General features: G+C 36.4%; 2 protein-coding genes across 3 annotated transcripts; one reads left to right on the forward strand and one right to left on the reverse strand.

Annotated features, from left to right (window-relative positions):
- The first annotated feature begins 3988 nt into the window (after positions 1-3988).
- LOC110941533 (auxin response factor 2B) lies at positions 3989-10350 on the forward strand. 2 transcript variants are annotated; one of them, XM_035990304.1, is made up of 16 exons: positions 3989-4234; positions 4331-4473; positions 4580-4695; positions 4864-4959; positions 5053-5109; positions 5202-5357; positions 5455-5539; positions 5665-5755; positions 5844-6008; positions 6123-6242; positions 6319-6394; positions 6476-6647; positions 7834-8675; positions 9422-9612; positions 9729-9901; positions 9981-10350. In XM_035990304.1, the coding sequence occupies exons 2-15, from the start codon at positions 4359-4361 to the stop codon at positions 9871-9873; spliced, it is 2427 nt and encodes an 808-aa protein (XP_035846197.1). In that variant the 5' UTR covers positions 3989-4234; positions 4331-4358; the 3' UTR covers positions 9874-9901; positions 9981-10350. The 2 variants fall into 2 exon arrangements, with proteins under 2 accessions (XP_035846197.1, XP_022038866.1); XM_022183174.2 differs by having other exon boundaries at positions 4008-4250.
- Positions 10351-14791: 4441 nt separating this feature from the next.
- LOC110941532 (transcription factor ICE1) lies at positions 14792-16878 on the reverse strand. Its single transcript, XM_022183173.2, has 4 exons — positions 15866-16878; positions 15390-15638; positions 15133-15303; positions 14792-15040 (listed from the first exon to the last, which is right to left on the reverse strand). The coding sequence occupies exons 1-4, from the start codon at positions 16787-16789 to the stop codon at positions 14957-14959; spliced, it is 1428 nt and encodes a 475-aa protein (XP_022038865.1). The 5' UTR covers positions 16790-16878; the 3' UTR covers positions 14792-14956.
- Between the last annotated feature and the right edge of the window lie 526 nt (positions 16879-17404).

The following is a 17404-nucleotide window of genomic DNA, read 5'->3' on the forward strand; positions in this document are numbered from 1 at the left end:
AAACATCAAGAAAATAAATAAGGGGAGGATGCTGAGAAATAGGAAAATGGCATAGCCTTTCATAAAAAATAACTGGCTTTTTAATTTTTACTCTTATAAGCTTAAAGTGAGGGGTTGGTGCCACCCCTGGCATGACTATGAATCCGCCCCTGGTTAAATACCAAAATGTCCAAAACCTTCAAATGTCAAAATATATATCTCATTATCAACAACAATGCCTCAAACAAACATCATAACAAACAAAAACCATAATATATAATTATTATTTATTAATTAATTTACAACCAAACCTCTGCATCATTATCAGTTGACATATTTTCTTCTATAGAACACTAAAACTCAGTGACATTTGTTAGCAGGTCAGTGAGGCATTACATCAAACAACATATATCCAATTATCGTACACTAAAAAAATAGACCTTTCAGTCATAACCAATCATGTCTAATTTACAACATTTACCAGCAAATACAAATATAAACTCGTGTCATGAATAATGGATATAGTGGTTACCTTAATAGCCAGGCGAGACAGCATTAGAAAGACATACTCTGTTGCTGATGCATTCTACATATGCACAAATTGTCTGCAAGTGTACATGTTATTAGTGGAAAAATGCCAATTGGAAAACATATAAGAATCATTAAACAAAGATAATTTTAACAATTGCTCCACTTGAACATATGTAGCATTTTATCAAACACCTAGAAGACATCATCAAATACAAAAATTAACAGATAAACGTATCTTTTCATAATTTTGTGGATCTTGAATAAAAAATTAGAACAAACAGACCAGCAGTACTTGATAGAGCTAAATTTTGAGATTAAATACCTAACCACAATGAATGATCTCCATTAGCGAACATAGAATTTCAGAAATTAAGCCATTGTGATTTGATGTCGTGGAGTTGCTTGTTGATTCTTCTTACATAGCAAATCGTTTTCTTCAACTATTCACGAAATTGAGGTGATCATGATCATATATGTATACACTATTAGCAAAAACGGGATACGATAGAACCGAATCTTCAAGCTCTGGCTAACAATGATGACCAAACTCAAATTCCGCCAGCAGCAATTCAACTTGTCAGAGATATAGTTGTATGTAGGGGTTGCGATTTAGATTTGTGATAGCGAGAGGTGGGATCTTGATTATATATACAGGAGATAGAACAACGCAAATATAACCACCCCAAAGTGCTAGAGCGTACAAGAGAGAGTGTTAAAAGTAAATAACTGGCTGCAAACCTCTCTCACAACTGCTGCTTGTAGAAAGAATCCTCAACCGATTAACACCACTACCCAGGTTTGTAGGAGATCATGGGCAACAAAAAGTGAAGGTAACTACCGACTGTAAAAAACCGACCATAACCTCCAGGAACCGCCACAAGTGCGATTATTTTTGCTAGTTTAAACGGCTAAGATTTAATCTCAGCATGATCCAACGGTGGATATTGACTTGGATGGTGGTTAGACTTAATGGGTTCCATAGATATATATAATTTATCACCAGTGACAATATATTTGATAAACGAGTTGTGACCATTATGCTAACTACAATAAAACGTTATACATTATAATAAGAGTGATCATTCTGTTACTAAACATTGTCACAACCCAAAGAAACTGAACGATGACATTCATGATATTGATTATTCTATTCATGAACAAGAACTATTTACATAAACCCTGAGACTTACCTAAATCTTATCGTAATACCATCAATGTTATCTAATTGAAGTCCTTTTCCCTCTTTATAAGAAACACGTGATATGATATGTGCCACTTATATTTTGTAGACCTCTTTTATAATAACACGCGGATTTAAAATGTAAAAAACTTTACAAAAGGTATACACGACTCGGTCTCATATAACTTATGCCATAAAGTGTAAAACACTTTGCTAAAGGGATATATAATTCAAATAGATGAAAACCACACTATGAATGTATTATACCAATGGGTGGGAGTTGGCTACAAAGTCTGTTTTTCCTACAAAGTGTACAAAGTCATAAAACGCGACAATTTTAGCCATAAAACACACTCAAACCCCACAAATAACAAAGTGAAGATTACGAAAACATCATATTTGTGGGTTTTGTTTTGTGTTTTGGATGACAAGCCTTTGATTTTCAAATGACTAACATTAGTGTGTTTTATGTTGATCATCATGTTGTGTTTTATATTCATAGTTCTAAGATGATGTGTTTGAAGTTTTTATGAAATGTTAAGGTTTGGATATTGTATTTTAATGATCTTCACTCTATTATTTGTGGGTTTTGAGTGTATTTTATGGTTGAAATTGTGATGTTGTAGGACTTTGTACACTTTGTAGGAAAAATGGACTTTGTAGCCGAACCCCACCCTTATACCAATTACTTACATCAAAGTTTCAATATCGTTCTGTTCTGTTGATGTAAACATTAAAAACAAAAATGATAAGTAAAACAATTATACAACTTTATTACTTTGTTTTTTTTAATTAAACTTGGAATACTAGGTAAATATGAAAAAGTAACTAAGTAGTAAGTTGAGTTTTATGATAATCGATTTAGGCAACTCAGTTTATTTTTTAATTATTTATATAAAATCGTAAAACTTAAACAGCCTAGTGGTATTTTGGAGGTGAGATAAGACTTAGAGACGATGAAGTTCTGGGTTCGGTTCCCACAAATGGGGGGGGGGTTCCATTTTTTTGGGTTTTCTCCTGAATTGGTGTATAAGCATTATAACCTAGTGGAGATGGATGCGATCGGGTGGTTGACAGTATAGCCTAGTAGAGATGGATATGATCGGGTGGTTCCAATGGTGGCATGATAATGCTCCACTGGTTTGTCAGTGATCCAAATTTGTCGTAAAAAAACCTGAACAATATTAGAACGAAAACGCTTTTACAGTTAGAGAAAAAGTTTTACGTTAAAAGAGTCTTAGTGTTTATTTTAATTGTTTGTATAATTAAATTTTAAGAGTCCAATTAAACCCATAACATAGCTATTAGTGAGATTTAGGGAGGGTATAATGTAGACAAACCTTATTTCTGTTGTAAAAGATAAAGAGACTGATTCAGTGAGACCTCCACATCTAAAATCATAACCACACATAGATATCAAATTAGGATGTGCATAACCACTCAAAAAATGTACCTTTACCAAAACCTAAAAGTACCATATCAAATAGACACACAAACAAGCGATAACATGCAAAGACGACCCAAAACACACTAAGGAACAAAGCTCGTAAGGTAAGAATAACAAACAAAACGTACCCTACTCCTAAAAGTCTTTAACCTTAATTTTACGTCTCCACAAACTTCTAAATTCGCCCATGTCATCATAGAAATGCAAATGTAACAATCCTGTCTAATCCGCTCATTACAAGTCAGTTTCAGTCTGCCTTTACTCCTCATCCTCTCCACAGTAAGAGTTTCCACAGTTCTAACCGTGGGTGTCACTTTTCTCCTCTTAACCTGCCTATACCATCTCAACCTCCTTTCTCTTAACTTATCCAACCTATTGTGTCTACACATCCATCTTAGCATCCTTATCTCTGTTACCTCTAGTTTATGTGTATTTATGGCCCAATATGTATTGTATAACATATTAGGTCTAACTATAACTCTAAACAACTTTTCATTGAATTTAGCCGAGTGCCTTTTGTTCCACAATACCGTAGTGGTGGTTGCTCTCCACCAATACCATTTACCATTTAACCTGGACGTGTTGTTCTCACCTTTATCCCTTTGTACACACAATCATAAAATACTTGAACTTTGTAGACACTCTACGAAAGTACGAAACCATAAGAGAAGGGATCTTACGTTTACATAAACAATATTTTTTTTATATAATTAAATGTTTTATGGGTGATTGTAATGCTAATTGGGTGCAAAAAGAGCCGGTGAAAAAAGGCGAGTAACCGGAAACAGCCGGTAACAACACGCAGTTGTTGTGTAAGAATTAGGACCCGCGAATAAAATGATTGCACTACCAGTTTTGACCCCTCTGTCTCTCCAAAAGCCCCCTTATTCTCTCTCTCTCTCTCCCTCATTAACTTCCTGAACATCTTCATCCCTCATAACACACAGATTATCTTCTCATCACAGATTATCTTCACACAACAACAACAGATTCACCAACTGCCTTTCTGTGTGATTCAACTACACAAAAATCACCTGTTTTGTTGCGTTTTCTGGAGCTAATTCGTTCAATTTTGTTGCTAGATTGAACTATTGAAGATTGTTCATGTTTTAGGTCGATTTGATCCGATTAACACCTTTCAAGGTCGAGATTTAGGGTTTTTGTTGACAATATATATGTATATCGTCTTGTAGATGCTTTGATCGACCTTCGTTAACTAAAATGACGTCATCTGAAGTTTCAAGCAAAGGTAACAGAGACACGCTTTCTTCTTCGTGTAGAAATGACGGAGTTGCTGATTCGGTTAACGGCGTTCCGGTCTCCGGTCACGGTAAAGGTATATTCCGGCGAGTTTTTATCACCGTTGAGTGATTTTATAAAATTAGGGTTAGGTTTTGTTGTAATTGATTGTGTTTTTAATTTTGTATACATTAAATGTTTAGTTGATGCGGATATGGCGCTTTACAAGCATCTATGGCGAGCTTGTGCTGGTCCGCTTGTTACGGTGCCACGTGAAGGGGAACTAGTGTTTTACTTTCCTCAAGGACACATAGAACAGGTTTTATTTCGAATCATTTTGTGAAGTTTTGTAAATCTGGTTTGGTTTAGACGATATGTTACGGTTAATTTGTGAATTAGGGTTTTGAATAGGTTGTGTTGATGATTTTGTGTTATATGTTTGTGATGTTAAGTGTTTAAGTAGTTTTTGTTGATTGATGTTGAATAGGTTGAGGCGTCTACCAATCAGGTGGCGGATCAACAGATGCCGGTTTATAACCTTCCGGCGAAGATACTTTGCCGTGTTTTTAACGTCCAATTGAAGGTATAGCTATTGAAGATGTATGGCTGGATGTTTAGTGTTGTGTTTTGTTTTGTTGGTTGGTTTAATTAATTTTGTATGGATGTGTGAGTGTAGGCCGAACCGGATACAGATGAGGTGTTTGCGCAGATCACGCTGATGCCTGAACAGAATGTGAGTATTATGAACTTGACGAGTCGAAATGATCTTTTTTATTTAGTGTTTGGATTGTTGATCGTTTTGCCGACATCTTTTTGTGATGACAGCAAGACGAAAATGCAGTTAAGAAGGAAACACCGCTGCCTTCAGAATCGAAGTTTCGTGTGCATTCTTTTTGCAAGACGTTGACTGCTTCGGATACTAGTACACATGGTGGATTTTCGGTTTTTAGAAGACATGCTGATGAATGCCTTCCTCCATTGGTTAGGCAGTTTCCATAAAAAAATTGCCTTCTATTTCTTTCCTATGTTAATTTAATTTGTAATGATTGTGATCGTGTTTTTTGTTCATTTTGGGCAGGACATGTCTAAGCAACCCCCAACACAGGAATTGGTGGCCAAGGATTTACACGGAAACGAATGGCGTTTTAGGCATATATTCCGTGGTAATTGCTGAAAACTTTATTACTCGATCAAGCGGATACTTATTTGGGTTGTAATAAAGATTAAAAGACGCTTGAATCTTGTACGCCTCAACCTTCATGTATTAATAATTGTTTGTAAATGGCAGGTCAACCACGACGTCATCTGCTTCAAAGTGGTTGGAGTGTTTTTGTTAGTTCTAAAAAACTTGTTGCTGGTGATGCTTTTATCTTTCTCAGGTAATAGTTAGTTTCAACCTTTTTATAATCTCTATGTTTGTCATTTCACGTTCTCTTTCTTGACCATTGATATGTAAATAATTTGTAGAGGCGAGAATGGTGATCTTCGAGTCGGGGTAAGACGTGCAATGAGGCAGCAAGCAAACATTCCTTCATCTGTCATCTCCAGCCATAGCATGCACCTTGGTGTCCTTGCGACAGCTTGGCACGCCATTCAAACTGGAACAATCTTTACAGTTTATTACAAACCTAGGTATGTTACATGACAGAATATAAAATATACTTTCTGTATGTTGTTTTCAGAGGCTACCCAACATTGTTATCTTGTTGTCCCGTTATCTGATAACATTTTGCTTAAATTTCACAGGACTAGTCCTGCAGAGTTCATAGTTCCATTTGATCAGTACATGGAATCTCTCAAGAATAGTTACTCTATAGGGATGAGATTTAACATGAGGTTCGAGGGTGAAGAGGCTGCAGATCAAAGGTACAGTTGTCACAAATTACTCATCTTCTTGATTGCATCTCTTATGTCCAGCGTTATAATTTGTTTAATATCGTAGATTTACGGGAACTATTGTTGGGATTGAAGAACGCGATCCAAAAAGCTCTTCCGAATCTAAATGGAGATGTCTGAAGGTATTAATCTGCTACTAATCCTGTGAAATTGTACCTCACTTTATGATGGCTATCCCCTAAAATATATCGTATGTATTGTAGGTACGCTGGGATGAAACATCTTCCATTCCTCGTCCGGATAGAGTGTCCCCTTGGAAAATAGAACCCGCCCTCATGCCTCCTGCAATTAATACACTTCCGGTGCAAAGACAAAAAAGACCTCGGTCAAACGTTTTGCCTTCTTCTCCTGATTCCTCTGTTCTCACTAGAGAAGGTACCTACTTTTCCTTTTGCTATGGGTGGGTTGGGTAATGGGTCAAAAGGGATTCTAAATGGGCCAGGTTAGGTTGTGTTGACCTATGAACCTTTTTTCTCCATTTTTATCTTTTTTTAAATATAAATAATGAATGCTTAAAGTGATTAAAAAGCGGATAATGTATGATTGTGTGTGGAGGCCACTTAAATTATTACCTTTTTGTTAAAGCCACCCATACATAATACATTGAATTATTGAAACTATCTTATAGGATGCATCTTGTTTTGTTCGTGCCAGATATAGTCAAAAGTAATGAAATAATGTAAAATGACTAGATCCTTGTTTTGTTCACATAATTCTTTTTGAAAAATAATATTACATCAATAAACTAGATCCTTGAATAAGTTAATTTAGTAGGCTGTACACAAATACACGTCAAAAAAGGCTTCCGGATAGTTTTCAATCCGTTTATAGCCCATTCCACTTTTAGTTAAAATTTTGAGTAAATTACAAAAATTGTCCTTTATCTTTATACCCAATTTCAATGTAGCTTCTTTGCCTTTAAAATTGACGAGTTTTATACTTAATGTTTCAACATCTTACACGGTATGTCCTTTAGCCCTAACCCAGTTAAATTTTTTTCGTTAAATCACCTCAAAAAGGATATTTTAGTCTTTTTACCTATTTATATTAAAACTTAAAAAATAAAACGAAACCTTCTCTAAAAGATTTTACCCATTTATATAACTTTTACCTCTCTCTCTAACTCCCCCTTTAGAGAGAGAGAGAGGGGGGCAAAAGTTATATAAATGGGTAAAATCTTTTAAAAAAAGTTTTGTTTTGTTTTTTTATGAGGTGATTTAATGAAAAAAATTAACTAGGTTAGGGCCAAAGGACATACCATGCAAGATGTTGAAACATTAAGTAAAAAACTCTTCAATTTTAAAGGTAAAAGGACATGTGTTGAAATTGGGTATAACGATAAAGGACAATTTTTGTAAGTTACTCTAGAAGTTTCTTGACCCATTCGAGATGAAAAAGCTACCCAAATCCACCCTTTCACAAGTTAACGGGTCAAAATTGACCCCTCTACCTTTCTTGACCCTAGCACTGTGAGACTGCAGTTCTCGTTAGTTGACTACTCTAGGAAATGCTGAACTATAAAAATTGTTCTTTAACAAGTTGACTTTTTATGGTCGTACAGGTTCATCAAAAATGGCTGCAACAGACCCTTCACCAGGAAGTGCGTTCTCAAGGGTCTTGCAAGGTCAAGAGTTATCGACCCTGAGAGCCACTTTTGTTGATAATAATGAGTCAGATTCATGCGATATACCAATTCGATGGACACCTTCTGTAACTACAGATGATGAAAAAGTTGACCTTTCCGTTTCTCGATGTTACGGGTCGGATAAACTTCTGCCTGTTGGCAGGACTGTTGAATCCTCCTTCACAGATCTATTATCGGGTTTCGGGTCCACCAACGGTTCCGTAAACGAGTTGTCTACACCAACCAGCGGTAAAACAAATCCATGGTCTGTTACACTTACACCCTCCAATCTCTCACTCAGCGTGTTAGGCAGCAGTATTAAAACCAATCTTCAATCTAGTCAAATCTCATACCCGATAACAAGAGATGATAGGTATAGCGCTTTTGAGGATTATACCCTTCATCCTAGCCAGCAACACGGGAAGTGGCTGATGCCTCCACCGCTTCCTTCTTATCTCCAGACGCTTTCTCACTCCAGTGACGTCATGCGAAAATCGGTTAAACAAAATGAATCCATGAGACCTAAAGATGGAAGCTGCAAAATATTTGGTGTGCCCTTAGCTGCTAACAGAAATGCGTCAGATGTACGTCAGGGTTTGCAACCGCAACAGTACCTTGACTTTGACTCTGATTTGAGGTCTGAACAATCGAAGAAGTCGAAACCTGTTAGTAATTTAGCGACCGGTCAAGAGCAAGAGAAAGAATACCAGAGCTTCCAGTCAGTTGTGAGGGATGGTCATGTGAAACCTCAGACTGTTTCTACAAGAAGTTGTACAAAGGTATTAGTTTTTAAATAAACAAGTTTTTCGCTAGTATGATCATTAGAGGTGGCTGCATGATAGGGGTGGGTGGGTGTTTAGGTTTTTGGGTTGTGGTGGGGGGTGGGTGTTTAGGTTTTGGGTGGTGGTGGGTTGGGTTTATTTTGTTGTGTTCACATTGGTTCTCGTGGTTCTCGCAATAAGAGTGGTTCTCAAATGAACCCTACCCTAGTGTATTTTTGAACTTAGTGAACAAATCCTGGCCATTGATTTACATAATTAAATCGTAAAATACACTAGTGTATTTTTATCATCAAATCTTGGTCATTGATTTACACTTGTGTATTGATAATCAAAGGCTAGGATTAGTTTACTAGTGTTCACAATCAAGGGGGTTGTTCACAAATGAACCTAACCCTATATATATATTAGTTAAAATTATATTATTATTAACAGTGGTATCAAACTGATGAATTGGTCAATGCAGGTTGTCTTTTTATCTCTGATGGGTCAGTTCAGGCATAATTAAAATATATTTAGCTTAAACCGAATTGATCTAGTTCAATTTGAATTTTCAAAGCATAAAACATCCTATCTCTTCATTAAAAAATGATTATTGTTGCAATAGTACATTTTTGTAATCATATATGACACACTAAATAGTTATAATTTTATTATTATCTGGACGCAAGTGTTTTGGGTCAATCCAATCTTGACCTGTTTGCCACTTTATTGGTGTTTTGACTTGTAAGCCATGATATTTGTAGGTTCATAAGCAAGGGATTGCCCTTGGTAGGTCTGTGGACCTCACTAAGTTTAACAACTATAATGAATTGATCTCCGAATTGGATGAGTTATTCGAGTTCAATGGTGAACTAAGGAACGGAAATCGAAATTGGTTAGTCGTGTATACAGATGATGAGGGTGATATGATGCTTGTCGGTGACGATCCGTGGCAGTAAGTACTTCCGCACTTTTTTGTTCCATTTGTTATAGTTTACTATAGATAGCAAATGTGTTATTATGATTACATGACACGGTTTTCCTTTTAACTAAAATGTTTATTTGGATCAGGGAATTCTGTGGCATGGTTCGGAAGATGTTCATTTACACGAGAGAGGAGGTTCAGAGAATGAATCCGGGGACTTTACATTCAAGAGACGACGACAACTCATCAGTAGCAGAAGCCACGGATGAAAGGAAACTCGAGAATGCATGAGCCTTAAATAATATTCATAATTAGCTAGGTAAACTTTCATCTGACTGATTATAAATATGAATATGATTTCGATCGTGGTCAAAGGAACTTACAGGTTAATGTTGTAGGTGAATTAACTATTTGAGCTGCATTGCATGAAGACGGTCGATCCAACTTCTAGATGGATTCCAGTCTTGGTAATATATTATTTTCAATTTTGGACGCTGAAGCTAATATATATATATATATGATACACATAAGCGCGTAATATAACGATCCGTGAGATCGTTTTATTCTGTATAGTCTGTTCTGTTCTGTGCTCCAGTTTTTGCATGATGTTACAAGTTATATGTGATTGAAGCCTGAACACTCATCTAGTCATCTTGTATAGTTTATAACATATGCTTATGATCATGCACTTTGTTTTTGAGGCCACTTGGAAAGAATAAATTAGCTTATATATGATTTTATAAATATAAGACTAGGTATTATGTTTTATTTTTATGATTGTTTAAATCTATTTCAAGATCTTATTTTTCAGTTAGTAATGAAATTTGATGTGATAATTATTTATTAGTTACAACCTCATTGAAAAATTTATTTGATACAACCTTATTGAAAATGTTAATTTATAGTTCTAATGAGATCTTTTAGTCTTTTAAATAGTAATTCAGAAGTGTAAGCTCGAACTAGGGCTGGCCTATCATGTCGACCAGACCTGTTAAGATAAGGACACAATAACATATGAACCTAGAACAGATAAACACGAATACGCCACAAAGTCTTGTGTTAGATTTTCCAGATTTTCCAAACACGAACACAAACTTGATAATAAACAGGTTACACGAAATGACCTGTTAAGACATGAAAAAATTACTAGCGTATCATACAGACAGACATAAACATGGCCTGTTCGAACCTTAAGATCGAGAAGAGAAGAGATTAGCACCGGTGAATTTGTGACGCTAGACTGATTCTGTTATGTCGTTCATACACCACGCCGATGACTGAATCTTTGACGCCAGACACCAGACTGAAGTGTAACAATTACCTTAGTTATGCATTGTTAAATATGCAAGACACGAGTGAACCAAATCACCTGTGGGCAGAAGTGAGACATTCATGTGTTCTAATGCATAATTAACATAGCTTCTCTTTATACATGAACAATAAGGCAGATGTATCAAATCACCTTTGGACAGAAGTGATATATCAAAAGCTATTTGGTTTTGTAAAAGTATTTGATTCTGATTAAGTATTTACAAAACCATTTAGTTAATAACAAGCCACCTAAATTTTACTTCACAATAATAGTTGGTGAAATAATGAGTTTTCGAGAATCATTAAGTTTTCGAGTTCCTTTTGAAAATCTCGAAATTTGATAAATCTAATGAGATTTCGAGTTTTAGAGAAATTTCGAGTTTTCTAATGATTTCGAGTCAACTGACGATATCTCGAAAACTAATGAGGTTTCGAGTTAACTTGAGATTTCGAACTCTGATAAGATTTCGAGTTTGGTTTGAGATTTCGAGTTCTGTGTAATCTCGAAATATCTTATGGATCTCGAAAACTTGTTCTTCAAGACTCGAAAAATACTCGTTAATAGTTGTTAATTGTGATAAGGGTGAAGTTCGAAAATTATGGGATCATGGGAGATCATGTTTCCTGTTTAAGTGGTGTTTATATTTACTAAAAGATTTCGCCAAATATTATATCCATTAAAGTTAACAAATTTCGAAATCTTAATTGATAAAAAAACTAATAAAAAAACTAATAAAAAAACAGAAAAACACACTTTGATCCTCAATTCATTCCAAAATAAGGGAATATATTCGAATTTCATGAAGAACATGAAGAACCCTAAAATAATAAAGTAATTTCTGGAATTCGAAATCTGAAAAAATTAATATGTTTATACAAATCTTGAAATTGTTATTTGTTATAATGTGATTAAACATCCGTTTAGAACACAAAACCGGTGAATATTAAGCTTTAACCGAATTCTTGTTCTTGAATTTTATCAGGTTTTCATAAAGTTTGTTTTCCAGATTTTAATTCCAGATTCAGGGAAACAAACATAACTTATTGAGCAACGTATGCTCCGATACAACATGCTGATCAGTTTTGTTTAAACATCATGGAAAACATGTAAATAATACCTGTTACAGCAGACAGGCCAACATATAGTTCAGATACAGATGCAGCCATGGAGTTCGACATAATAGTCAGCTTGATCTGGTTACCATTTAGGATGTATGTTCTTGATGGTAGTAACGAATTCTAGGGTTAAGAATTCGTAAATGGAGAGAGAGGAGGGGACGAATTATGTGTTTGATGTTATGAGAGTCCAAGGGGAAACCTAATTACTTAGTAAGGGTAATATGGTCCATCAACAATTACTAACTAATTATATTATAGGTATAATATATTTTGATCTTTATTATATAAATGATTATAATGGCTACATGATTGAAAATAGCATAATAAATATATTTAATCTTACAACTTTTGGTTCTGTATTGAACACGGGTAGCTAAGTTTCTTATAGCTACCTAGGCTTATGATGATTCTTGACTTTTATTTAGTTTTCGGTTTGGATAGTCATTTACTTGACTAACGATTTGGTAAATGGTTTTCTAATCAGGTTTCTTTTGTATATGTGTGCTTAATATATGATGTTATTACATGTTCTACTTGATTCTAGTTGAATGATTTGGTATTAATTGATCTAGGGTTTGGTGATTTTCGTTGACTTTGTGTTTTCGACGTAATCTTATGGTTGCTAGACGTAGTAATCCCTAGGAACAAGTAATTTAGCATTCTACCATCTTTGAGCCTGAGAGAAGATTAGATGTCAGTGTGTCCAGGTTTATAGATATTTGGGACCGTGGTCTACATGAGAGTGAGTCAAGAGACCAAGAGGTGATCTGAACTTGAGACTGGTGAGTTTACACACTTCCCTAAATACTAGATTGTGTCATATTTGGAGAGTGATTCGACTTCCAGTTCAGGTCTGGATAGTGTATTTTAGATCCCAGTAGCCAAACCCTTATTATCCAATTTCCAGAGCTGTGAGCGAGTTAACATGATTCTTGCCTAGCTGCTTTCTCATTATCTGATTTCACTAATAATCGTTGTTTGATTGCTTGTTTGCGTGATTTGCATTCTTAGTTAGTTTTAGTAGTTAATTAAAACTGATCATTCGCCACTAAATATCATTAGACTAGGACTCGATAGAGGTTCAGAATCGAGAGTTGCTACATTGTGTCCTTAGATTGATCACGGTCTTACCGAATTGACTATTTAACGACCGGTACACTTGCCGATCATCTGTAATTAAGTTAGTGAGTCCTTTTAACTTGGTGTTTTCAAATATAAACAAAAATTTGACACATCATGGTGGAAGTTGTTATACAAAACACTTTTGGCTCATATAAATGTGTGTGCTAATTTTTTTTGTCTTTGATTCCAACACGACGTGACGTGGGTTTAAATAAAAGCTATTTTCGGTGATATTTTTTTTAACAATGTCCATCCTTTTGAAGGAAATGTTGGTTAAACGCTTCTACTAAAGGATGATAATTTTCAAACTTGCAAGGTTTTATGTGACGTTTTGGGAGGTTACGTTGTAGCTTTCCAAATACTTTTGTTTCTTTGAGCGCGTTCATTATTTTGAAGTCTTTTTAACACCAAGTGACGTGTTTTAAAAAGCTAAAGTGATTTTTAGTGATAATTGTGAAAAATATCTTTTATTTTAAGGGAAATGTTGGTTAAATGCGTGCGGATGACAGTATTTGAAGATTGCAATGTATTATGTGACCTCATGGAGGGTTCTGTTCTAGTTTTCAGACACTATTGATTTCTTTGAGCGTATTTGTTATTTTTGTGTCTTCGATTTCTACACAACGTGACGTGGCTTTAAACAAAAGTGATTTCTAATGATATTTTTGAAGAATATCATTCCTTTTAAGGGAAATGTTGGTTAGATGCGTATGGATAACAATTTTTCTAGATGCAAGGTGATATGCTTTTAAATTAAAGTGATTTCCAGTGATATTTTTTATAAATACCCTTCCTTTTAAGGGGAATGTTGGTGAAAGGTGCGATGATGCAACTTTTTTTCGAGACAAGATGGTATTTTAAGAAGTTGTGGAAGGTTCATTCTAGCTTTCGAAAGACTTGCGGTTCTTTTGATCGTGTTCATTATTTTTTATGTCATCGATTCCACCAAAACTTGGCGTCGGTTTTAAACAAAAGCGATTTTCAGTGATATTTTTATAAATATGTTTCCTTTGAAGGGAAATCTTGGTGAAACATGTAAGGTTGACGTTTTTGCATCATGATCACAAGGTGTTCCGTGCATTTGAGTACTCGTCTATAGCTAGTTTGTTGGACCATAGGTCACCAAATGAGGTAGAGGTGATCCTTTGGTCGCCTTTAGAGCATATGCAATACGACGTTCTTTACTCCACGGATGCCTACGTGGCTCCATCGTGGTGAGGAAGGCTCAAGGACAACATATACCCCTATAGCAAATGTTTGTGGCCACTGCTAAGGAGTTGATCCAATAGTTAGCTAGACTTTTGCGTGGACCGGACAGATAGAGAGAAACCTAGCTGAAAAAGCCCAAACTTAAAAAGATCATAACTTGATTTAAAAGTGAAGTTACAAGGCCCATAAACAGCGGGTGAAAAGTTCTTGCTTTCTCTTAGCGACAAACAAGAAAAAGATGTGTGAGGGGAAGGGGAGAGAGAGAGCGCGTGTGGAGATGTGGGGTCCAGTGGCCGAAGCATGAGGGGGCTTTGTCTTGCCGCGTTGTGAATGCTCTTATGAGACAAGGCTGGCATTAAACACGGCGTAACGTTGATGTCGCATGCCAGCCATACACAAACATCAAAAATCAATAAAGTAAGAAATAAATATACTTAAATCCCAAAGAAACACAAAATCCACAAAACATGATTCATTCCAATTCCAACACCAAAACATTCCATAGATTCAGCCAATTTCACTGCATACGAAACAAAACGAAAACGAAAACGGAAACAACAACTACATTCATATCACTAAACCACTTTATTCCCCTTCACTTCCACACCTGCACTCAAGCCACACCATGGTACCCTGCACACTCCAACAGCACTGCTTTAACCTGATCAGGATGAACATCTTGCCCCTCTTTGCATTGCTACCAAAAAAAAAAAAAAAAAACCACAATCAAATCATAACATAGAAAAGGGTACAATAAAAATGAATCAATAACATAAAAAGATTTGCAACCTCAGCCCGGAAGATATCGAGAGCAAATCCGTTGAAGCAACTTATCACAGCTTGTTGAATGTCCAAGCCAAGAGTATCAATTGCTCTCATGGTTGACAGCAGCAAACCAGGCCTCCTGCTGCAGAACATATGTATGTTCACCGCGCGTCCTTCCCTCTGCCTAACTTCAATCTAAAACCACCACGTAAACAAAACCGACATTTTATTAATTAATCACAATCTATCATAATTTAAGAAAGAAATATAAGTGTAATTACTCTTGCAGGCTGGCCGGTTGGGCTGGCGACTGCGGTGGGGCAAAGTTCTTCTTTGATTCGCGGAGGGAGACTGGTGGGAGTTGGAGTTAATGGGTAGAATCCGGTGGGTGCAGCGGCGGCAATGGTGGTGGGAGTCAATGATGAGCTTGATGGGGGGGTGGCTTCAAGTTCCAGGTTGAGGTCATTGATCTTTTGAAGCAGCTCTTTAAGATACTCGATTGCATCCCCGAGGATCGAAGCTCGGTCCATCTGATGATATCAACAACATTAATGACAATTCATGAGATATTTGATCAAGAATTAATTACACATCCAATAAAATCTACATTAAGATTCAAAATTTAAACTCTAATAACTAAAATAGTAAAATACAAACAAACAATAGCTAACAACTGTACACAGTAATATCTCACTCGTAAAGTAAAGTACGATATAAACAAATAATTAAATAAAATGTAATGATTATTTTTTCGCACCTTGCTGATTTTCGGTACAACAGACCGGAGCATGTAAAGCCTGTCATTCAACTTCTTTCTCCTGCGTCTCTCGGCCATTAAATTTTTAGCCGGGACGCCTTTTTTCTTCCCTTTATTGGCACTGCCACCGGTGCCAACACCAGCAGCAGCACCGGCAGCAGTGACGGTACTGGTGGAAACAGAACAATTCCCACCACCACCACCACCAATTTTGATCCCGTCTTCAAAATTGGTGGTGGTATTAACCGTAAACTCATCCGAATCATAATTCAAACCCGACCCATCCAAACTCAAATTATCCACATCATCCCAACTTCCACCACTCATCTTCCTCTTCTTATCATTCATCCCTTCACCCAAACCACCACCGTCCACGTCACTCAAACTCCGCCTCAAAGCTCTTTTTTGAAACAAAGTAGGTGGTCCACTAGTGGAACCAAAGTTATCCAACGGTTTAAGCAACTTAGACCGGTTAAACAGCAACCCATTATCCGAAAACGGGAACCCGGGTGTCACTGACCCGAACCCGTTTCCAGTCAACTGAACCAAATGGTTACTACTACTACTACCAAACTGAGGATCCGAACCCAGATCACAAAACCCGGGTAGAACAACACCATTTCCAAACCCGAGATCAAAGGTTTCATTCAAAGAATTATGATGGGTCAAAACTGTGGGTTTTGGTGGGGGTAAAAAGAAGTTTACATGGGTCGGGTCAAGGGTTTGAAAAGCAGAATTTGGTGAACAAGATGAAGAAGGTTGTAATAATAAGTTGTTGGGTGGTTGCAAGAACCAATTGTTGTTGTTGGTTTCATCATCAACTTCTAGCATTGATTTGAAAGTAGCATTGTCTTCGTTTGTTGTGGGTGTTTGGTTGTTTGTTTCATCGTCCATCCAGATAATATTGTTGGGTCCGGATAGCATTTTTGAGAATGTTTGGTTAGGGTGGGGGGGGGGGGGGGTAGGGTGGAGTTGCAGAGAGTTGAGGAGGAGATGAATTTATATACTGTTGTTGTTTGTTAGACCATGCGTAATGGTTAAACACTATAATGCCCCCACCATGGGGCGTTTTGCGCCATGTGGCGTCCTAGTCAGCAAGGGGGCATTATAGCAAAAGTGGTGTAGTGGGTATAACGCCCCCATAATGCCCCATTCAATCCTTAAAAAAAAAAAAAAAAAAAACAAAGTTATTTCTTATTGGTGGGTCAAACATAAGTCAAACCTCCAACCAAGCAAAATGGCGTTTTAATAATCACGCCAGGAGGATTTTTTTTCAAAAAAAACGCCCCAAAACGCCCCATGTAATGGGGGTTTGGGCGTTTTTGGGCGTTATAATGCAATTTTTTTTAAAAAAAACGCCCCACTACGGGCAGTCTTAGGATGAGCTGAGAAGAAACGTTACTTTTGCGGTGATATGATTACAGGTTTATGAACTTAGCTGGATGTTGTAAATGTACAAGTTGTAATGCGTAGGTTACTTGTGTTTTGTTTTGTTTTTGTTTGGGGTTTTGAGTGTACACAAATGGAAAATGATACTTT

This window comes from Helianthus annuus, chromosome 5 (genome assembly GCF_002127325.2).
Source record: "Helianthus annuus cultivar XRQ/B chromosome 5, HanXRQr2.0-SUNRISE, whole genome shotgun sequence".
NCBI lineage: Eukaryota > Viridiplantae > Streptophyta > Magnoliopsida > Asterales > Asteraceae > Helianthus > Helianthus annuus.